Source organism: Pan troglodytes, chromosome 8, assembly GCF_028858775.2.
Source record: "Pan troglodytes isolate AG18354 chromosome 8, NHGRI_mPanTro3-v2.0_pri, whole genome shotgun sequence".
NCBI classification, from domain to species: Eukaryota; Metazoa; Chordata; class Mammalia; order Primates; family Hominidae; genus Pan; species Pan troglodytes.
Window position 1 is genome coordinate 62,118,372 of NC_072406.2, and position 16,829 is coordinate 62,135,200.

A 16,829-nucleotide genomic window follows, 5' to 3' on the forward strand; every position below is an offset into this window, starting at 1 on the left:
TGTCCTTAGAGTTCATGTAACTACTACTGTATTAGGGCTTACAGTCTTCCACTTTTTAAATTAATAAACTTCACATTTTATAGTTTCAGGTTTACAGCAAAAGTGAGCAGAAACTACAGTTTCCATACATCTCGTTTCTGCACATACACAACCTATCAATATCCTGTACTGCATTGGTACTTTTTTCTTCTTTTTACAATCAATGAACCTACATTTACACGTCATCACCTGAAGTTCATAGTTTACATTAGAGTTCACTTTTGGTGTTGGATATTCTATGGGTTTTTATAAATATAATGACATGTATCCCCACCATTGTAGTATCATACAGGACAGCTTCATTGCCCTAAAAATCTTCTGTGCTCCACCTATTCATCTCTCCCTCCCCACAAGCACTGGCAACCACTGATATTTTACTATCTTCATAATTTTGTCTCTTCCATTCTGTCATATAGTTGAACTATACAGTATGTAACCTTTTCAGATTGGCTTCTATCACTATTTAAATTTCCTTTGTGTCTTTTCATGGCTTGATAGCTCGCTTCTTTTTAGTACTGAATAATGTTCCATTGTTTGGATGTACCATAGTTTTTTGTTTGTTTGTTTTTGAGATGGAGTTTTGCTCTTGTTGCCCAGGCTGGAGTGCAGTGGAGCGATCTCAGCACACCACAACCTCCGCCTCCCGGGCTCAAGTGATTCTCCTGCCTCAGCCTCCTGAGTAGCTGGGATTATAGGAATGCGCCACCACGCCCAGCTAATTTTGTATTTTTAGTAGAGATGGGGTTTCTCCATGTTGGTCAGGCTGGTCTTGAACTCCTGACCTCAGGTGATCTGCCCACCTCGGCCTTCCAAAGTACTGGGATTACAGGCATGAGCCACTGTGCCCAGCCAGGATATACCATAGTTTCTTTATCCATTCATCTACTGAAGAACATGTTGGTTGCTTCCAAATTTTGGAAATGATTAAAAAGCTGCTATAAACATCTATGTATAGGTTTTTGTGTGAAGTTTTCAATTCATTTGGATAAATACTAAAGAGTATGAGTGCTGCATCATATGGTAAGATTATGTTTAGTTTTGTTAAGAAAGTGTCAAACTGTTTTCCAAAATGGCTATAAAATTTTGCATTCTTACCAGCAATAAATGAGAGTTCTTGTTACTCCACATGCTTGCCAGCATTTAGTGTTGTCAGTGCTTTTGATTTTGGCCATTCTAATAGGTATGTAGAGGCATCTTGTTGTTTTAATTTGCAGTTTCCTAATAACACATTATTGTTGAATATCTTTTCATATGTTTACTTGTGATTTGTGTATCATTTTTGGTGAGATGGCTGTTCGGTATTTTGTTCTTTTTTTTTTTTTTTTTTTTTTTTTTTTTTTGGAGATGGAGTCTCGCTCTGTCGCCTAAGCTGGAGTGCAGTGGTGCGATCATGGCTCACTGCAAGCTCCGCCTCCTGGGTTCACGCCATTCTCCTGCCTCAGCCTCCCAAGTAGCTGGGACTACAGGCGCCTGCCACCATGCCTGGCTAATTTTTTGTATTTTTAGTAGAGACGGGGTTTCACCATGTTAGCCAGGATGGTCTCAATCTCCTGACCTCATGATCCGCCCACCTCAGCCTCCCAAAGTGCTGGGATTACAGGCGTGAGCCACCGTGCCCGGCCGTTTTGTTCATTTTTAATTAGGTGTTCTTTCTCTTATTGTTAAGCTTTGAGTCCTTTCTGTATATTTTGGAGAACAGTTCATTATTAGATCTATCTTTTGCAAATATTTCCTCCCAGCCTATGACTTGTCTTTTCATTCCCTTAACTGTGTCTTTTGGAGAGCAGAAGTTTTGAATTTTAATGAAGTCCAGTTTATCAATTATTTCCTTTATGTAGTGTGCCTTTGGTGTTGCATCTAAAAAGTCAACCGGGTTTTCTCCTATGTTGTCTTCTAGGGATTTTATAGTTTTGCATTGTACATCTGGGTCTATGATCAATTTTCAGTGAATTTTTGTGATGAGTGTAAGGTCTATATCTACATTTATTTTTTAACATGAGATATCCAGTTGTTCCAGCATCATTTGTTGAAAACACTGTCTTTGCTTCATTGTATGGCATTTCCTCCTTTGTCAAAAAATGAGTTGACTGTATTCATATGGGTCTATTTCTGGTCCTCTATTCTATTCCATTGGTCTATTTATTTTTGCCAGTATGAATTACTGTAGCTTTATTTATCATCATTTTAGACCCAGTTGTTTAGTAAGTTTTGACGTCATGTCAAAGTCTTCCAACTTTGTTCTCCTTCAATACTGAGTTGGCTATTCTGGGTCTTTTGTCTCTCCCTATAAAGTTTAGACTTAGTTCATCAATATCCATGAAATAATTTGCTGAGATTTTAATTGGGAATGTGTTGAATCTATAGATTAAGTAGGAAAAAACTGACATCTTGACAATATTGAGTCTTCTTATCCATGAACATGGTTTAGTTCTTTGATATCTTTCATTGAAGTTAAGTAGTTTTCTTCATATACATCTTATACATATTTTGTTAGATTTACACCTAAGTATTTTATTTTGGCAGGGGGTAATGTAAATGGTAATGTGCTTTGAATTTCAAATTCCACTTAATTGCTGGTGTATAGAAAAGCAATAGACTTTTGTACATTATATTATATCCTGGGCAGGCGTGGTGGCTCACACTTGTAATCCCCGTACTTTGGGAGGCCAAGGCAGGTGGATCACTTGAGTCCAGGAGTCGACACCATCCTGGCCAACACGGCAAAACCCTGTCTCTACTAAGAACACAAAAAATTAACCGGGTGTGGTGGTGCATGCCTGTAGTCCCAGCTACCTGGCAGGCTGAGGTGGGAAGATCCCTTGAGCCCCTAAGGTGGAAGTTGCAATGAACTGAGATTGTTCCACTGCACTCCAGCCTGGGTGACAGAGTGGAACTCCATCTCAAACAAAACAAAACAAACCCCAAAACCATTGTATTCTGCAACCCTGCTGCAATTGTTTATCAGTTTCTTATTTGTCAATTCTACATGTCATCTGTGAACAAAGTATTTCCCTTTATTGTTGTATTGCATTAGCTAGGATTTCCAGTATGATGTTAAAAAACAGTGGTGATGTGGGATATCCTTGCCTCATTCCTGATCTTAGCAGGAAAGCTTCACGTTTCTCACCGTTAAGTATGATGTTAGCTGTAGGCTTTTTCTAAATGTTCGTGATCAAGTTTAGGAAGTTTTCTTTTTTCCCCCCAAAGATATCTTCCTAACATTCAAAGTTTTCTTTCTATTCCTAGTTTGCCAAAGGGTTTTTTTTTTTTAAATCATGAATGTGTGTTGCATTTTGTCAAATGCTTTTTCTGCATCTATTAATATGATCACATTATTTTTCTTCTTTAACCTGTTGATGTAATGGATTACATTAATTGACTTTTGAATGTTGAACCAGCCTTACATACCTAGGATAAATCCCACTTGGTTGCGTGTATAATTATCTTAATACACTTCTGGATTCAATTTGTTAATATTCTGTATGGGATTTTTACATCTATGCTCATAGGAAATATTAGCCTGTAGTTTCCTTTTCCTGTAATGTCTTTCTCTGGTTTCAGTATTAGGGTAATGCTGACCTCAGAGATTAAGTTAAGGATTCTCTCTGCTTCTATCTTCTGAATAACATAGAAAATTGGTATAAATTCTTTCTTAAATGTTTGGTAGGATTCACCAGAAATCTGGGTCAAATGCTGTTTCAAGGTCATTAATTATTGATTCATTATCTTTAAAAATCATAGGTCTAGTCATAGTGTAGCCATAAAATAGATTCTCTATTTCTTCTTATGTGATTTAAAGCAGATGTGTTTTTCAAGGAATTGGTCCATTTCTTCTAGCTTATTAAATTTGTGAACATAGTTGTTCATAATATTCCTTTATTATACTTTTAATGTCATGGGATATGTAGTGATGCCCTCTCTTTCATTTACTATTATTATTTTTTTTGAGAAGAATTCTCACTCTGTCACCAGGCTGAGGTGCAGTGGTGCAGTCTTGGCTCTCTGCAACCCCCACCTCCCGGGAGTGATTCTCCTGCCTCAGCCTTCCAAGTAGCTGGGACTATAGGCACGTGCCACTATGCCCAGCTAATTTCTGTATTTTTAGTAGAGACTTGGTTTCACCACGTTGGCCACGATGGTCTCGATCTCCTGACCTCATGATCCGCCCACCTCGGCCTCCCAAAGTGCTGGGATTACAGGCATGAGCCACTGCGACTGGCCATTTTTTATATTAATAATTATATATCTTTACTTTTTTTTTTAGTCTGGTTACAGACTTACTGATTTTATTGATCTTCTCAAAGAATCAGCTTTTGGTTTTACTGACATTTATTCTTCCCGGTTGTTCTCTCTTTTTTTCTTCCTGTGGGTTAATTGAACTTTTTTTTTTTTAATTCCATTTTGGCTTATCTGTAGGGTTTTTGAGTATATCTCTTTTCATAGCCTTTCTAGTGGTTGCTCTAGCTACTACATTGTATTATGTATAGCTTTTCATAGTCTACTGGCATCAACGTTTTAATTGTTTGTGTGAGCCGAAACCTTACCTCTATGCCCCTTTTCTTTCCCACATTTATAACAATTATTTTCTCTGCATACAGTGAAAACCCCAATAGACAAAATTATATTTTGCTTCAAAAAATGTAATTTCGAAACCCACAGAGGTGTATTGTATTTACCCATACTTTTACTGTTTCTACTCTTCCTCCCTGATCTTCCAAGATTCCTTCATTGATGGTTTCCTTTCTGTTTCAAGAACTTCTTTAGCATTTCAGCCAGAACCACAATTTTCTAATAATTCACCAAAATGACAAACACAAAAAGGAGGAGAGGCACCTGATATATGTTCTCTGGACCTTTTATAACATGCAGTTGTTCCTTTGGCCACATACACACGAATCTAACAAGAAAAGTCATACCGTAGACATCAGTATGGGAACTGTTTGAAAAGGAATACCCACAAATGTTCCCATGGCAAAACTGGGAGTCCACAATGTTACCCACCATGCTATTGGCATTGTTGTAAACAAATTAAGGGAAATACTCTTGTCAAGAGATTAATGTGCATACTGAGTGTGGTAAGGACTCTAAAGGTTGAGATAGCGTCTTGAGAAGTGTGAAGGAAAATGACCAGAAAAAAAGGAAGCCAAAGAGAAAGGTACCTGGGCTTAACTGAGGCGCCAGCCTGTTCTTCTCAGAGAAGCACACTTTCTGAGAACCAATGGGAAGGAGCCTGAGCTGCCAGAACCTGTTCTCTACTAATTCATGCCATAATAGGTGTGTAACAACAACAACAACAAAAGACCTTTGGACTGCTTAAAAAAAACAAAAACAAAAACAAAAAAAATTCCTTTAGCCATTTTATCAGGGCAGGTCTGCTGGCAACTAATTCTGTTAGTTTTCCTTTTTTGTGTTTGTCTTGTAGACAATGTGTCATTGCTTTTGGTTGCACTTTCCTGGTCCTTTAGCTACAGAGAATGGGCTCTTCTTGAGCCTCTGTCTACATACAGCCATTCCAGGTTGTTGGGTTCTCCAGTAACTGGTATTAAGTATGGGATATACAAGGCAGTAAGAAAATCCAGGGAACTCACCACTATTTTATTCCTTGATTTCCAAGGTCTCTAGCAATTCTGCCTTCTTTTTTCCAACTTTCAAAGTGTTCTTGTTTGTTTTATATATAATGTTCAGGGCTTTTTAAATGAGTTTAGAAGAAAGAATAGAGAAAAGTATGTTTATTCCATCTTTTGGAATCAGAAGTCCTTTCCCGATTATTTTGATGTGTGTGTGTGATGATCCTGTGGTCATCTTTTTAAGACATACTGATTTACAGATAAAATATAATGTCTGGGATGAACTTTATAATAATTTGGCATGGGTAAATGGGTAGGAATATAGGTGGAAGTGAGATTAGCCATGAACGGATAAATATTGAAGATGAGTGACAGGTATATTACCCTATTTTATTTTTGTATATGTCCGAAATGCTCCTTTAAAAAAAATTTCCTGACTACCCCACTCTAATATTACAGAATCTTACAATAATCATGATTTATCTGTAGCTATTGTCTATGTTCCCTGGTAGAGTATAAACTCGTTAACAGGGATTCAGTCTATCTTGGTCACAATTATAAGCTCCAAAGCTTTAAAGTGACTGGCATATAGTTGTTACTCAAATTACCACGTTTTGTCAAATACAAGATGCCATAGATTGTAAAATGTGTCTTAATTTTATGTACCAATAGGAAAAATTTCTGCAAATTGTGACACATACTACCAGTTTTCTTTTCTTTTCTTTTTTTTTGAGATGGAGTTTTGCTCTTGTCACCCAGGCTGGAATGCACTGGCATGATCTCGGCTCACTGTAAACTCCACCTCCTGGGTTCAAGCGACTCTCCTGCCTCAGCCTCCCAAGTAGCTGGGATTACAGATGCCTGCCACTATGCCCAGCTAATTTTTTATTTTTAGTAGAGATGGGGTTTCACCATGTTAGCCGGGATAGTCTCGAACTCCTGGCCTCAGGTGATCCACCCACCTTGGCCTCCCAAAGTGCTGGGATTACAGGCGTGAGCCACTGCGCCCGGCCGACATACTACCAATTTTTAGAAGTATTTTGATTTGGGAGATGCTACAATGTGAAAACATGTCTATTGGTATCTGTGGAATAAATAAGCTGAAATAATGTGAGGTTTACATAATGGTGAATATGTGTTCAAGGACAGATCATGTATTAATTGATAACAGCTATATTTTTTAGTCTATTATCAATTCTTCAGTGAATGTTCCTTCCCAAATATTAAAAATTTATGTTCAAGTTTGTAGGACTATTACAAACCTTAATAGAAAATACAAGATTCCACAATGATGGTCTCCACCTTTTACCACCAAGAACCTCCTGTATTAATTTATCCCCAAGGTCTCCATATTTTAAAATACTTTGATAACCAAGTAAAGTTCATTTGTTAAGCTAATTTTGTCTTTTATGGATGAAATTATACTATTTGGATTGAGGTAATATAATTCCAGCTACAATAAAAGAAACTTCACCTTTTGCCCTACTTGTATGGATTCACTACAGGGAAATGTAACATTTCCATTAGAATATAACTTTGTAACCTCTAGTGCTACTTTCCTAGAGTCTAGGCCCCAGTGGAATGGGGATGGCAGTCACTGACTGGCTCTTAGCTCCTACATTAAGTCAACAAAGGGCATTTAGCTGGCCCATCTTACATTTATGTTAGGAGTTAGGCCATTTGTTTACACAGCTCTCCACAAAAGAGTCTTACTTTCTGTGTTCTGGAATACCCAGCTGGGTGACTTCTTACTTGGATTAATGATTTCTCTACCATAAGAACCAACCTACCCTATTCATGAAACATTTTAAAGAACGGGTCACTTAGTCTTGGGCTGCACAGGAGGAGACGAGTGTGGGGCTAGAAAAAGTGAGGACATGAAACAACCATGAATCTGCAACCAAAGCAAAGAATGGGAAAGATTTTAGTATCAACAGAACTAAAGACAGATTCTTCCAAATTTGAGAGATGACTAAAAATCTTAGTTATTGTGGTAAAAAACTTCAGTGACAAGTGGCTGCCTTCAGGTGCCAAATCTCACTATCCTCTCAATCTCTACATAAACAAAAAGTGTGATGGCCACCAGCCAAGGCCCTGTCTTTTTCCTGCCAGTAGCAGGAGGTCAGGCCATCCACTGAAGTGCCTTACGAATAGGATTTGACCGCCACTAGTGTTTCCTGACAGCTGATGGTAAACCAGAACAACAACAGGGTGGTTTAGGATTGTTTTGGAAATCTGAGTAGTAAGTGCTTCTGTGATGAAATTCCACTTTCGGTTAACACAGGATGGGCTTTGGCTTTCACTTTAACCTCTGAAAGACGTTATTATTTATGTTTGTCGCCAGATTTAAAAATGCATAATTGTGATAAAGGACGTTAAACAGAACCCAAATAATGCCTAAACCTAATTGTTTCCCACCAGTCCAATTTTATTTAGATTTTATGTGCTCACATATAGACACACTTAAAGAGCATACGTTTATATATACATATATAAAATATAGATGATATGGGAGTTTCTGACAAAGTGATTTATTAATGAAAATTCATTCACTATATAACCTTTGAATACCAGAGAAACTTCAATATGTACAAATCAGCATGAAGTTCCCAGTTCTCAAACTTTGGTTATATGAATATGCCTCAAGCACCACAAAAGAAACATTAGTCCTAATTTAAAAAGAAAAAAGTACCAAGAAACAAAAAAAATCTTCAATTCTCTTGAATCTGTTTTCTTTACACCACATCAGGAAAACCTCCTTTTATTCCACATTTCCTTTCATCTCAGCCAGTCTCCAAAACTGGTAAAAAAAAATACTGATCAGAGGAAAAAAGACAGACAAACCATTACAGATAAAAGTGATACCTCAAAAGTACAATTTCTGGAAATTATTCTATCTTAAATAAAGAAACTATTTTAACATAGGAGGTTTGCATTATGCAACACATATGAAAAAAACCCTAATTATTAATTTTCAGAATTTAAAAACTTAAACAATGCAAGCATATTAAGAGTTGAGTGGAAGGCTCACAGGGAGATTTTTAGCAAAATCAGTTAAAGAGATTCCTGGATTTCAACTTGTTTCCTGGCATCGCTGGCATCTGCGGGCTGCAGAAGCAACTGGTATAATATATGGGCAGGAAGAAAGAGACCCGACAGGCTGAGCACAACCTTCCATGGGATTTCACAAGAGATCTGATGGACAAAAGAAATAAACATCAAAGAATGAAAACTGAAATAGAAGAAAATAGAAACAAAACATATCTAAGTCCACGTGAGTCAGGATGGAGGGACTTTAGATGTACCAACTGACAACTGCGTATGTGTGGAAGAGATTGCGTCCTTGACTACAAATGTGGATTATGTACACATTTATATTAACTTAAGTCAATTCATATATTACACCTGACAGCTCAAACAGGACATCTCTGGTGGGAGGTGGGAGGAGATGCTATTCGCTCGGCTCCTCAGGTCCCTGTCCTTTGCCCTGAATGGTCAGCAGTCTCTGCACAGGACTCGACAGCATGGTATATGAATGGATAAAGCTTGATGTCTGGTCCAGGGGTGGAACAGTTTCTGCATTCTTCATTGTAGTATCGTAGCAACAGCTTATACACATCTCCTGGAGAGCAAAAGGTCAGACCAGAGGCACATTAAAGTATGTAATTGAAAAAACCTTAGAAAGAACACTCCAGTTTTATCTTAATCTAAATGGCATATGCTCAGACTTGGCTTTTGAAAATACAGCATGAATTTCATATGCCTGAAAGGCTTTCCCAACATAAATTAAACAAGATTTTTAACATTCTTTAAAGAAACAACTTCTTTGCTCATGATAACAACAGGCTATCCATGGTACACTGTCCATGCACCCTCCTGGGAGTTCATGGCAGCCCTCGTTATACACTTTGCTCCTGAGGTAGCAAGCACACTGGATGAGCACTGGCAGGTCTGAGAAACAGGACAGTGGGGCTTCTCAGATCTGAACTTACCCTCATTCATCTTTCCCATTTTAGATTTTTATAGACACAAAAGTAAAAAGGAACACCAACTCCAGCTTCTTGGCCTTACTTTAATAAGCTGATATACCCTATCAAGACTGTGGATGAAACTCTGCCAGAACAAAAAGACTCTGCAAATGCTGCCCCTCCGAGAGCTTTGTCCTTCCTGCTTAGAGCCATGCTTTTGTTTCTTCGTACCCACTGTGATTCATCCAGATTTAGCAAGTGTTCCCACTGAATGGTGTACAATCCATCTAGATACCAAGTGTCAAGAGTATCTCCTACTTACCAACAGTGAGTTTCCTTTCAGTAAGGAAAATGTGCATGCTGTAAATGTCTCTCATCAATTCTGAGTCCCCAAAGGTGAAATAAACCACATCTCGCTCAGCTGCAGCAGCTGCCAATATCTGTATTAAGGCTGAGGCAAAGAGAAAAGACACGGCTATATCATGACATTTTCCACCTAGATACCTTTAGCTCTTTACCAGCTGGTGTGCCACAGCTTCATCCTAGATTAAAGATTTATAAACCTAGTATACATGGTATTAGAAATGGGGAACACAAGGCTGGGCGCAGTGCCTCACACCTGTAATCCCAGCACTTTGGGAGGCTGAGGCGGGCAGATCACCTGAGGTCAGGAGTTCGAGACCAGCCTGGCCAACATGGTGAAACCCTACTAAAAATACAAAAAAAAAATTTAGCCGGGTGTGGTGGCAGGCGACTATAATCCCAGCTACTCGGGAGGCTGAAGCAGGAGAATTGCTTGAACCTGGGAGGTGGAGATGGCAGGTGAGCCAAGATTGCACCACTGCACTCCAGCCTGGGTGACAGGGCAAGACTCCATCTCAAAAAAAAAAAAAAAAAAAAAAGAAATGGGGAATACAGGATGGACATAAATCACCTAGTTGTGTGGCTTTTCAGACATGCTGCCAAGAATATCGTCAAACTATAGAATTCCAACACAGGCACCTTTGCTGAACCACAAATAAAGGAAGCTGCAAACCATGGGACTAAGGTAGTATTTATATTCGCTTCTATTAATCTGGAACTAAAATTTTTTGTGTTTGCTTACTTGATATAATTGCTGTGTCTTATCACACAGCCACTGGCCTTTTGTATAGGCACATTTGGGAGGTTCTAATATTCTCCTTAATCCCACAGCAGGAGTTCTCAAAATGGGCTGGGGAGCACACCTGCGTCCCTCCTGCACTCCCACCTCCACTGGCCACTGCAGAACTCCCGTTCTGCAGAGTTCCTGAAAACACTGGACAGTCACTCTCTGGTGTGTTATAAGAATGAAAAAACAATCGAGATCTACTATCTCCAGGAATCAAAGTTACAAATCACTGAGCCTGAAGTATGTTTCCGAAAATTTAGTTACCTTACAATCTCAATAGATAGGATTTATTTTAAATAACCACAAAATTGAATACAGTTACAATAAATGCCCTTTCATTAGTTATAAATCTCTTACTTCATAAAAGGGAAGATGGGAATCAAATTAAAACATTAAAGAGGATATATATATTTTTTGAGATGGAGTCTTGCTCTGTCACCCAGGCTGGAATGTAGTGGTGTGATCTCAGCTCACTGCAACCTCTGCCTCCCGGGTTCAAGCGATTCTCCTGCCTCAGCCTCCCAAGTAGCTGGGATTACAGGAGCCTGCCACCATACCTGGCTAATTTCTGTATTTTTAGTAAAGACACGGTTTCACCATGTTGGCCAGGCTGGTCTCGAACTCCTGACCTCAAGTGATCTGCCCGTCTCGGCCTCCCAAAGTGTGGGGATTACAGGCATGCGCCAATGTGCCTGGCCAAAGAGGGTATCTTTTTACAGTTTTGATTTTTGACAGCATGTTAATATTCTACATATTTACAAATTAAAATTAAAATACTAAGAATGGGAATGGGGAGAAACCTACAATTGAAGGTAAACTAAAATAAATGAGCGTAATTTTAGTCCAAATAAATAACATAACCACACTGAAGGGAAAGGAAGAAGAAAAGGAAGAAAGAAAGAACCCAAGTAACTTACAAAGACAATATATGACTTATATAAGTCCATAAGACCATAATATATGGTCTTAGGCCAGAAGGAGAGAACTGCAAACAAATTCCCAACTCTTTTTACAAGGTTTGCTTACCATAGTAGTAGAGGTGAAGCAACTCTGAAACTATTTTGAACTGTATTAGAGGAATGAGCAAATGAATAAATGTGTTGATGCTGCTGGGAACAGGTGTCTCACTATGGAAGGAGGGACACACAAAAATGGAATGGAGGAAGACAAAAAAGAACTGTGTGAGGATGGACTGAAATGGAAGGCATTGGTGTATACTCATGATGTCGAAAATATGTGTATCTGTGTGTGTGTGTGTGGGTATGTGTGTGTATGCACATATATATTTCCTAGCTCTGTCTGCTAAAAGGGCCAAAAGGGAGACACCACAGTAGCAATGAGCACACCCAGCACCCAAACCTTGGTCTCTACCATCATTCCCCCTAAATGGACTAGATTTCTCAAGAAGTGCTTAATGCTATAGTTTGGACAAGAAAGGTACAAGATGACCTCAAAATATTTTGTTATACCAGAAGGTAAAGTAGTGCTCAAATGGATAAAACAAAACGAAACAAAAAACAAAACGAAACAAAAAACAGAAGGGCCAGCTCTTCCCCACAGGAGAAAGCCAAAGACTAACTGGTTAGTGTGGTTGGGGTGTTAGAATAGGAACATCCTTTCTTTGCAACCACTGTGGTAAAGGTCAGGCAAGAATCATTAACAGATGCTAAATCTAGGGAAAATTTTGCCTTTGTTTTCCTACAGATTGCTTATTAGTTACAAGGGAGGAAAAAAATCCTCAACTCTGCAGTGGGGAAACTGGGCAACAGCCTGACACAGTGATCAAAATTAAGATCACCTGTAGTGTCAGATGGCCATCAAGTGCCTCTTGACAGTGTCACTGATGCAGCATTCTGACAGAGAATGCATAACCTCAACCTCATCACAAGGAAACAGCAGACAAACTCAAAGAACGTTGTATTCTTTAAACACATCAATGTCATAAGAGACAAAAAAAGGCTGTGGAAATATTCTCAATTCAAAAGAAGGCTAACAAACATGACAACTAAATGCAGTAGCTGACCCTGGACCCTGTGCTAGAGGGGAAAAAGGCTAGAAAGGGCTTTATTAGGTCATCTGACAAAATGAGAATATAGATGAAAGAGTAAATAAGATATCAGTGTACATTTATGAATTTAATAACTATAATGTGTTTATATAAGGTAATATTTTATTCTTAGGAACTACAAATTGAAGTATTTAGGAAAGAGGGCATAGTATATGTAAGTTAAGCTCAAATAATTCAGAAAAAAATTATGTGCATGTGTATACATATATATGCATACATAAAGGTGTGTATTTTTATTTTTATAAATTTGAAATTATTTTTAAATAGAAAGTTTTAAAAATTACATAGGAAGAAAAAATTTTAAGTTGAACCAGTAAAATTTGATATCGTTGAGTATTTCCCAGATTTGGGAAAGAATCTATGACATAATATATGTAAGACCCTAAAATACCATCAAAGTATGTCCTAATTCCCAAACTAATATTCATTGAGTACCCACAACATGGGAGGTGCCATGACTATGCCTCATTAATCTCAGAGTATTGAAAGTAATTAACTTCAAAATAGAGATAAGTTTTAATTAAAACTGCTCAACCAACTTATCCATACATTAAAGTTTCAATACACCCTATTTCAAAAGGTTCTTAATTAACCTAAACTACACATAAAAATGGGAACGAATGAATCATCATCTTTCTCGACCAAGAAGTACCATTTCTTACCTTTTACTGAAAATGAAAATTTAGCGTTAAGTATTTACTATTAAAAAAGACAGAGACCCAAAGAAGAGTCTTTTTCATCCTATTTCCTACTAGATCTCTAGTCATTTGCCATTTGTGAAAATGAAGTATTAATAAAAAACATTTAAAATTTATCTCTTTATAGAATTTATTTTATATTAAGAGAAAATCAAAAAGTAAAACCAATTCACATTACATTCTTGATTTCACACCCATTTCTATTAGAGTACATATTGCACCATAAGCACGTGTTAGACTAGTTAGGACTGGCAGGCAGGAGATCCAAGTTCTATCTTCAGCCTTCTGCCAGCTATCTAGCTCTGTGACTAGCCAGTTACTCTCTGGGCCTCATTTTTCTCAACTACACCATGGAGTTAAATCAGATGCTCCCTGAAGATTCTGTCAGAGTTTAGAAATCCATAATCACTGTTACAATTGTTTTCCCTCCATTGAATGCTAGACTATACATACATAAATGAAATTTCCAGAAAGATAATCTCGATCCTAGATACATCAGTAAACACTGAGAAGAGTTTATTTTAAAACATCACTGTCTTCAGGCCTCCTTGTCTACAACACCCCCAAGATCTTTGCAAATCTACACAATTATGCCTCATGATTTAAGTGAACTCTCTTGCATCAAAAGTTAGATGAGAATAAATCACAAGTCTATTAGAGTATGTGGACTGATTCCAAGTATGATATAAAAACATCAAATTCTAACTTCAAGCACAACTATGTGCCAAAATAATCACTTAAATTAACCTGCAGGGAGCTTGGTTTTAATTTTCTTTTTGGCATCAATGTTAAGCTACGAAAAAATACAAATAAATATGAATAACATGAAAAGCAATTCATAGTGTCCTGTTGCAACAAATGGACCAAGCACAAAATGGGTAAGATGATTGATACTCACACCACAAGTGTGGTGTGAGGCCACCAGCATGTAATATTGGTAACAACTGCTAACACTGGGCTCTTATAGCATGCTGAACACTGTTCTAGGAGCTTTACAAACACTACCTCGTGATTCCTTACAAAAACTCAACAAGGGAATTATTATTTCCATATTGAAAATAAAGAAATTTAGGCATCAAAAGGTTATGTAATTTGTCTCAGGTCACACAGCCAGAAAGCGGTGGAGCTGACTGGGCCACCAACTCAAGAATGCATGCCCTTGCCCACTGCTTCTGGGCTGCTGTGGCAATCCACCCTGGTCAACTCCAAGCAGACCTTACCACATGCCAGCCAGAGCAATGTCTTTACATTGTTTATTCAAACGATTTAAATGCATGCTGTCAAGGAGGCCAAAATAGTACAGATTTGAAAGTACTACGCATGTCCTTCTACTGAGCTCACTTTGTGAGCTCTCACATTTTGGGTACCCTGAGAGCTCAGCTTTGCTCACCAGTCCCAAAAGCATTTCACTTCTTGTTTCTACCACACAGCACTCTTCGAGGCCAACTCTTATTCTCCAATTGGTCTTGTCCTCTGGCTACTGTTTTAAATCTTGACACTCCCTCCTTTTCCACTATGGATGTTACTAATGGCTCAATCTTTGGTCCTCTCACCTGCTTTAAATATACTCTCTCTTCAAGAATGCAGCCACCATCTCTAGAATGGTAACTCCCAAATCTAGATCCAGATCCAGAGCTTGCAGCCAATACGGATTAAATAACAAAAGCACACAAGGGCTTCAATCCTGGTTTGAATCCTGGCACTACCACTTGCTATCTGTATGACTCTAGGCTAATTTACCTCTCGATGCCTCAGTTGTTGCCCCTATACAGACAAAAAAGAAAACTTACCTAAATAGGTTGTTGTGTGCTAATACAGGTAAAGAATATATTTAGTACAATTCCTAGAACATAGTATGCACTCAATATGTTCTCAACTAATAATAACAATAGTAATGAACATATATTGGTTTTTAAGAAGATGGAGCCAAGTTTGAATGTTGGTTCTGACACTTGCTAGCTGCTCTCTTGGGACAGGTTTATTGGCTGTCTATAAACCTTGGTTTCTCATTCTTAAAAGAGGGGCAATAAATGGAAGGGTAACTGTGCAAACCATAAGAGAAAATGCAGTGACTGTTAAACCTGGCTGATCCCAGCTCACAGATAGTTAAAAAAATTCCTAAAGCCATTTTCCAAGTCCACTAACTCAGCAGTATCTCTGAGGTGCTGACACAGGTTGAGTATCCCTCATCTGAAATGTTTGGGACCAGATTGGTTTTGGATTTCATTGTTTTTTTGGTAATATTTGCAATATCAGTTGAGCATCTCAAATCTGAAAATCTGAAATTGAAATGCTCCAAAGAGCATTACCTTTGAGCATCATGCGCTCAAAAACTTTTGGTAAATTTTGGAGCATTTTGAATTTTGGATTTTCAGATGTGGGATACTCAACCTGTAAGAAATAGATACTTGCTCCAGACACCTTTGAATGCACATTATCATGCCAGACCCCATTCTCAGCACTGGGGCCACAAAAAAGGATAATACAGAAATGTTAAGAAAGTAATCTTCCTGAGCAAGGCTGAGAGAGACCAAGAGAGTGTGATCTGTTCTGGCAGAAGAAAGCAAATTGAGGAGGAGCCTGTGGTAGACAAACGAGGTGACCTGATCCAATGCTCTATACTCCTACCTTCCATTTTTGGTTGGAAGTCACCCCTTCCCCAACTCCATAACCACACTTCCTATAAAACTCAGTCAACGGGCTAGTCTAGGCCAATCACAGCATGGTAGAAAATGAGATATCAGCACTGTCTAAATTCTTTTTCTAGAGAAATGGTCTTTCTGGAGTTTAACTATCTTGATTCCAAAATTATAAAATAACTAGTGAAGACATTATTTAAGTTTGATATAAATGGACATAAGGTCTGAAAGAAATTTATAAGAAGTTTCTATATCTCAGAAACATTTCACTTAATATACATATGTCATGGAAATAAATTAGAAATCCTTTAAATCTCATTAGTGGATGTGTCTTGTGTTTCTTGATCCCTGGCTATGACAATTTGGTCCAAGGGATGAGAAGTAATCCCAATTGGTCAAATTAGAGTATTTTTGTGGCATTTTAAAACTAAGGAGTCCTCCTTTCTTCTTGGGTCACTCAACTGCAGGGTTGCAAGACTGGAACTATTTGGTCCTGGTTCCTGTCAGGCAGAGATAATCTGATGGAGACAGATGAAAATGAGGCCATTATATTGAAAGAAGCAGGCAGGAGAGGAACCAACACAAACAGAGGGAGAGCCTGATTCTAGGATCAACTCATACCTGAGGCCAACTCTACGCTGCTTTTCTCAGCCACGTCAAGCAACAGTCCCCTTTTAGGTGGAAGGTATAAGCTACATCA

General features: G+C 38.2%; 1 protein-coding gene across 16 annotated transcripts in view; it reads right to left on the reverse strand.

Annotated features, from left to right (window-relative positions):
* Positions 1-8,013: 8,013 nt before the first annotated feature.
* The window catches only part of PARG (poly(ADP-ribose) glycohydrolase), a 129,717-nt gene continuing 120,901 nt past the window's right edge, over positions 8,014-16,829 (reverse strand). For 10 of the 16 annotated variants that reach the window (XM_063817542.1, XM_063817540.1, XM_063817538.1 and 7 more), the window contains 2 exons: positions 9,897-10,025; positions 8,014-9,228 (listed from right to left, as the gene is read on the reverse strand). In XM_063817542.1, coding sequence (XP_063673612.1) covers positions 9,074-9,228; positions 9,897-10,025 — 284 coding nt within the window. In that variant the 3' untranslated portion in view covers positions 8,014-9,073. 16 annotated transcript variants of the gene reach the window in all.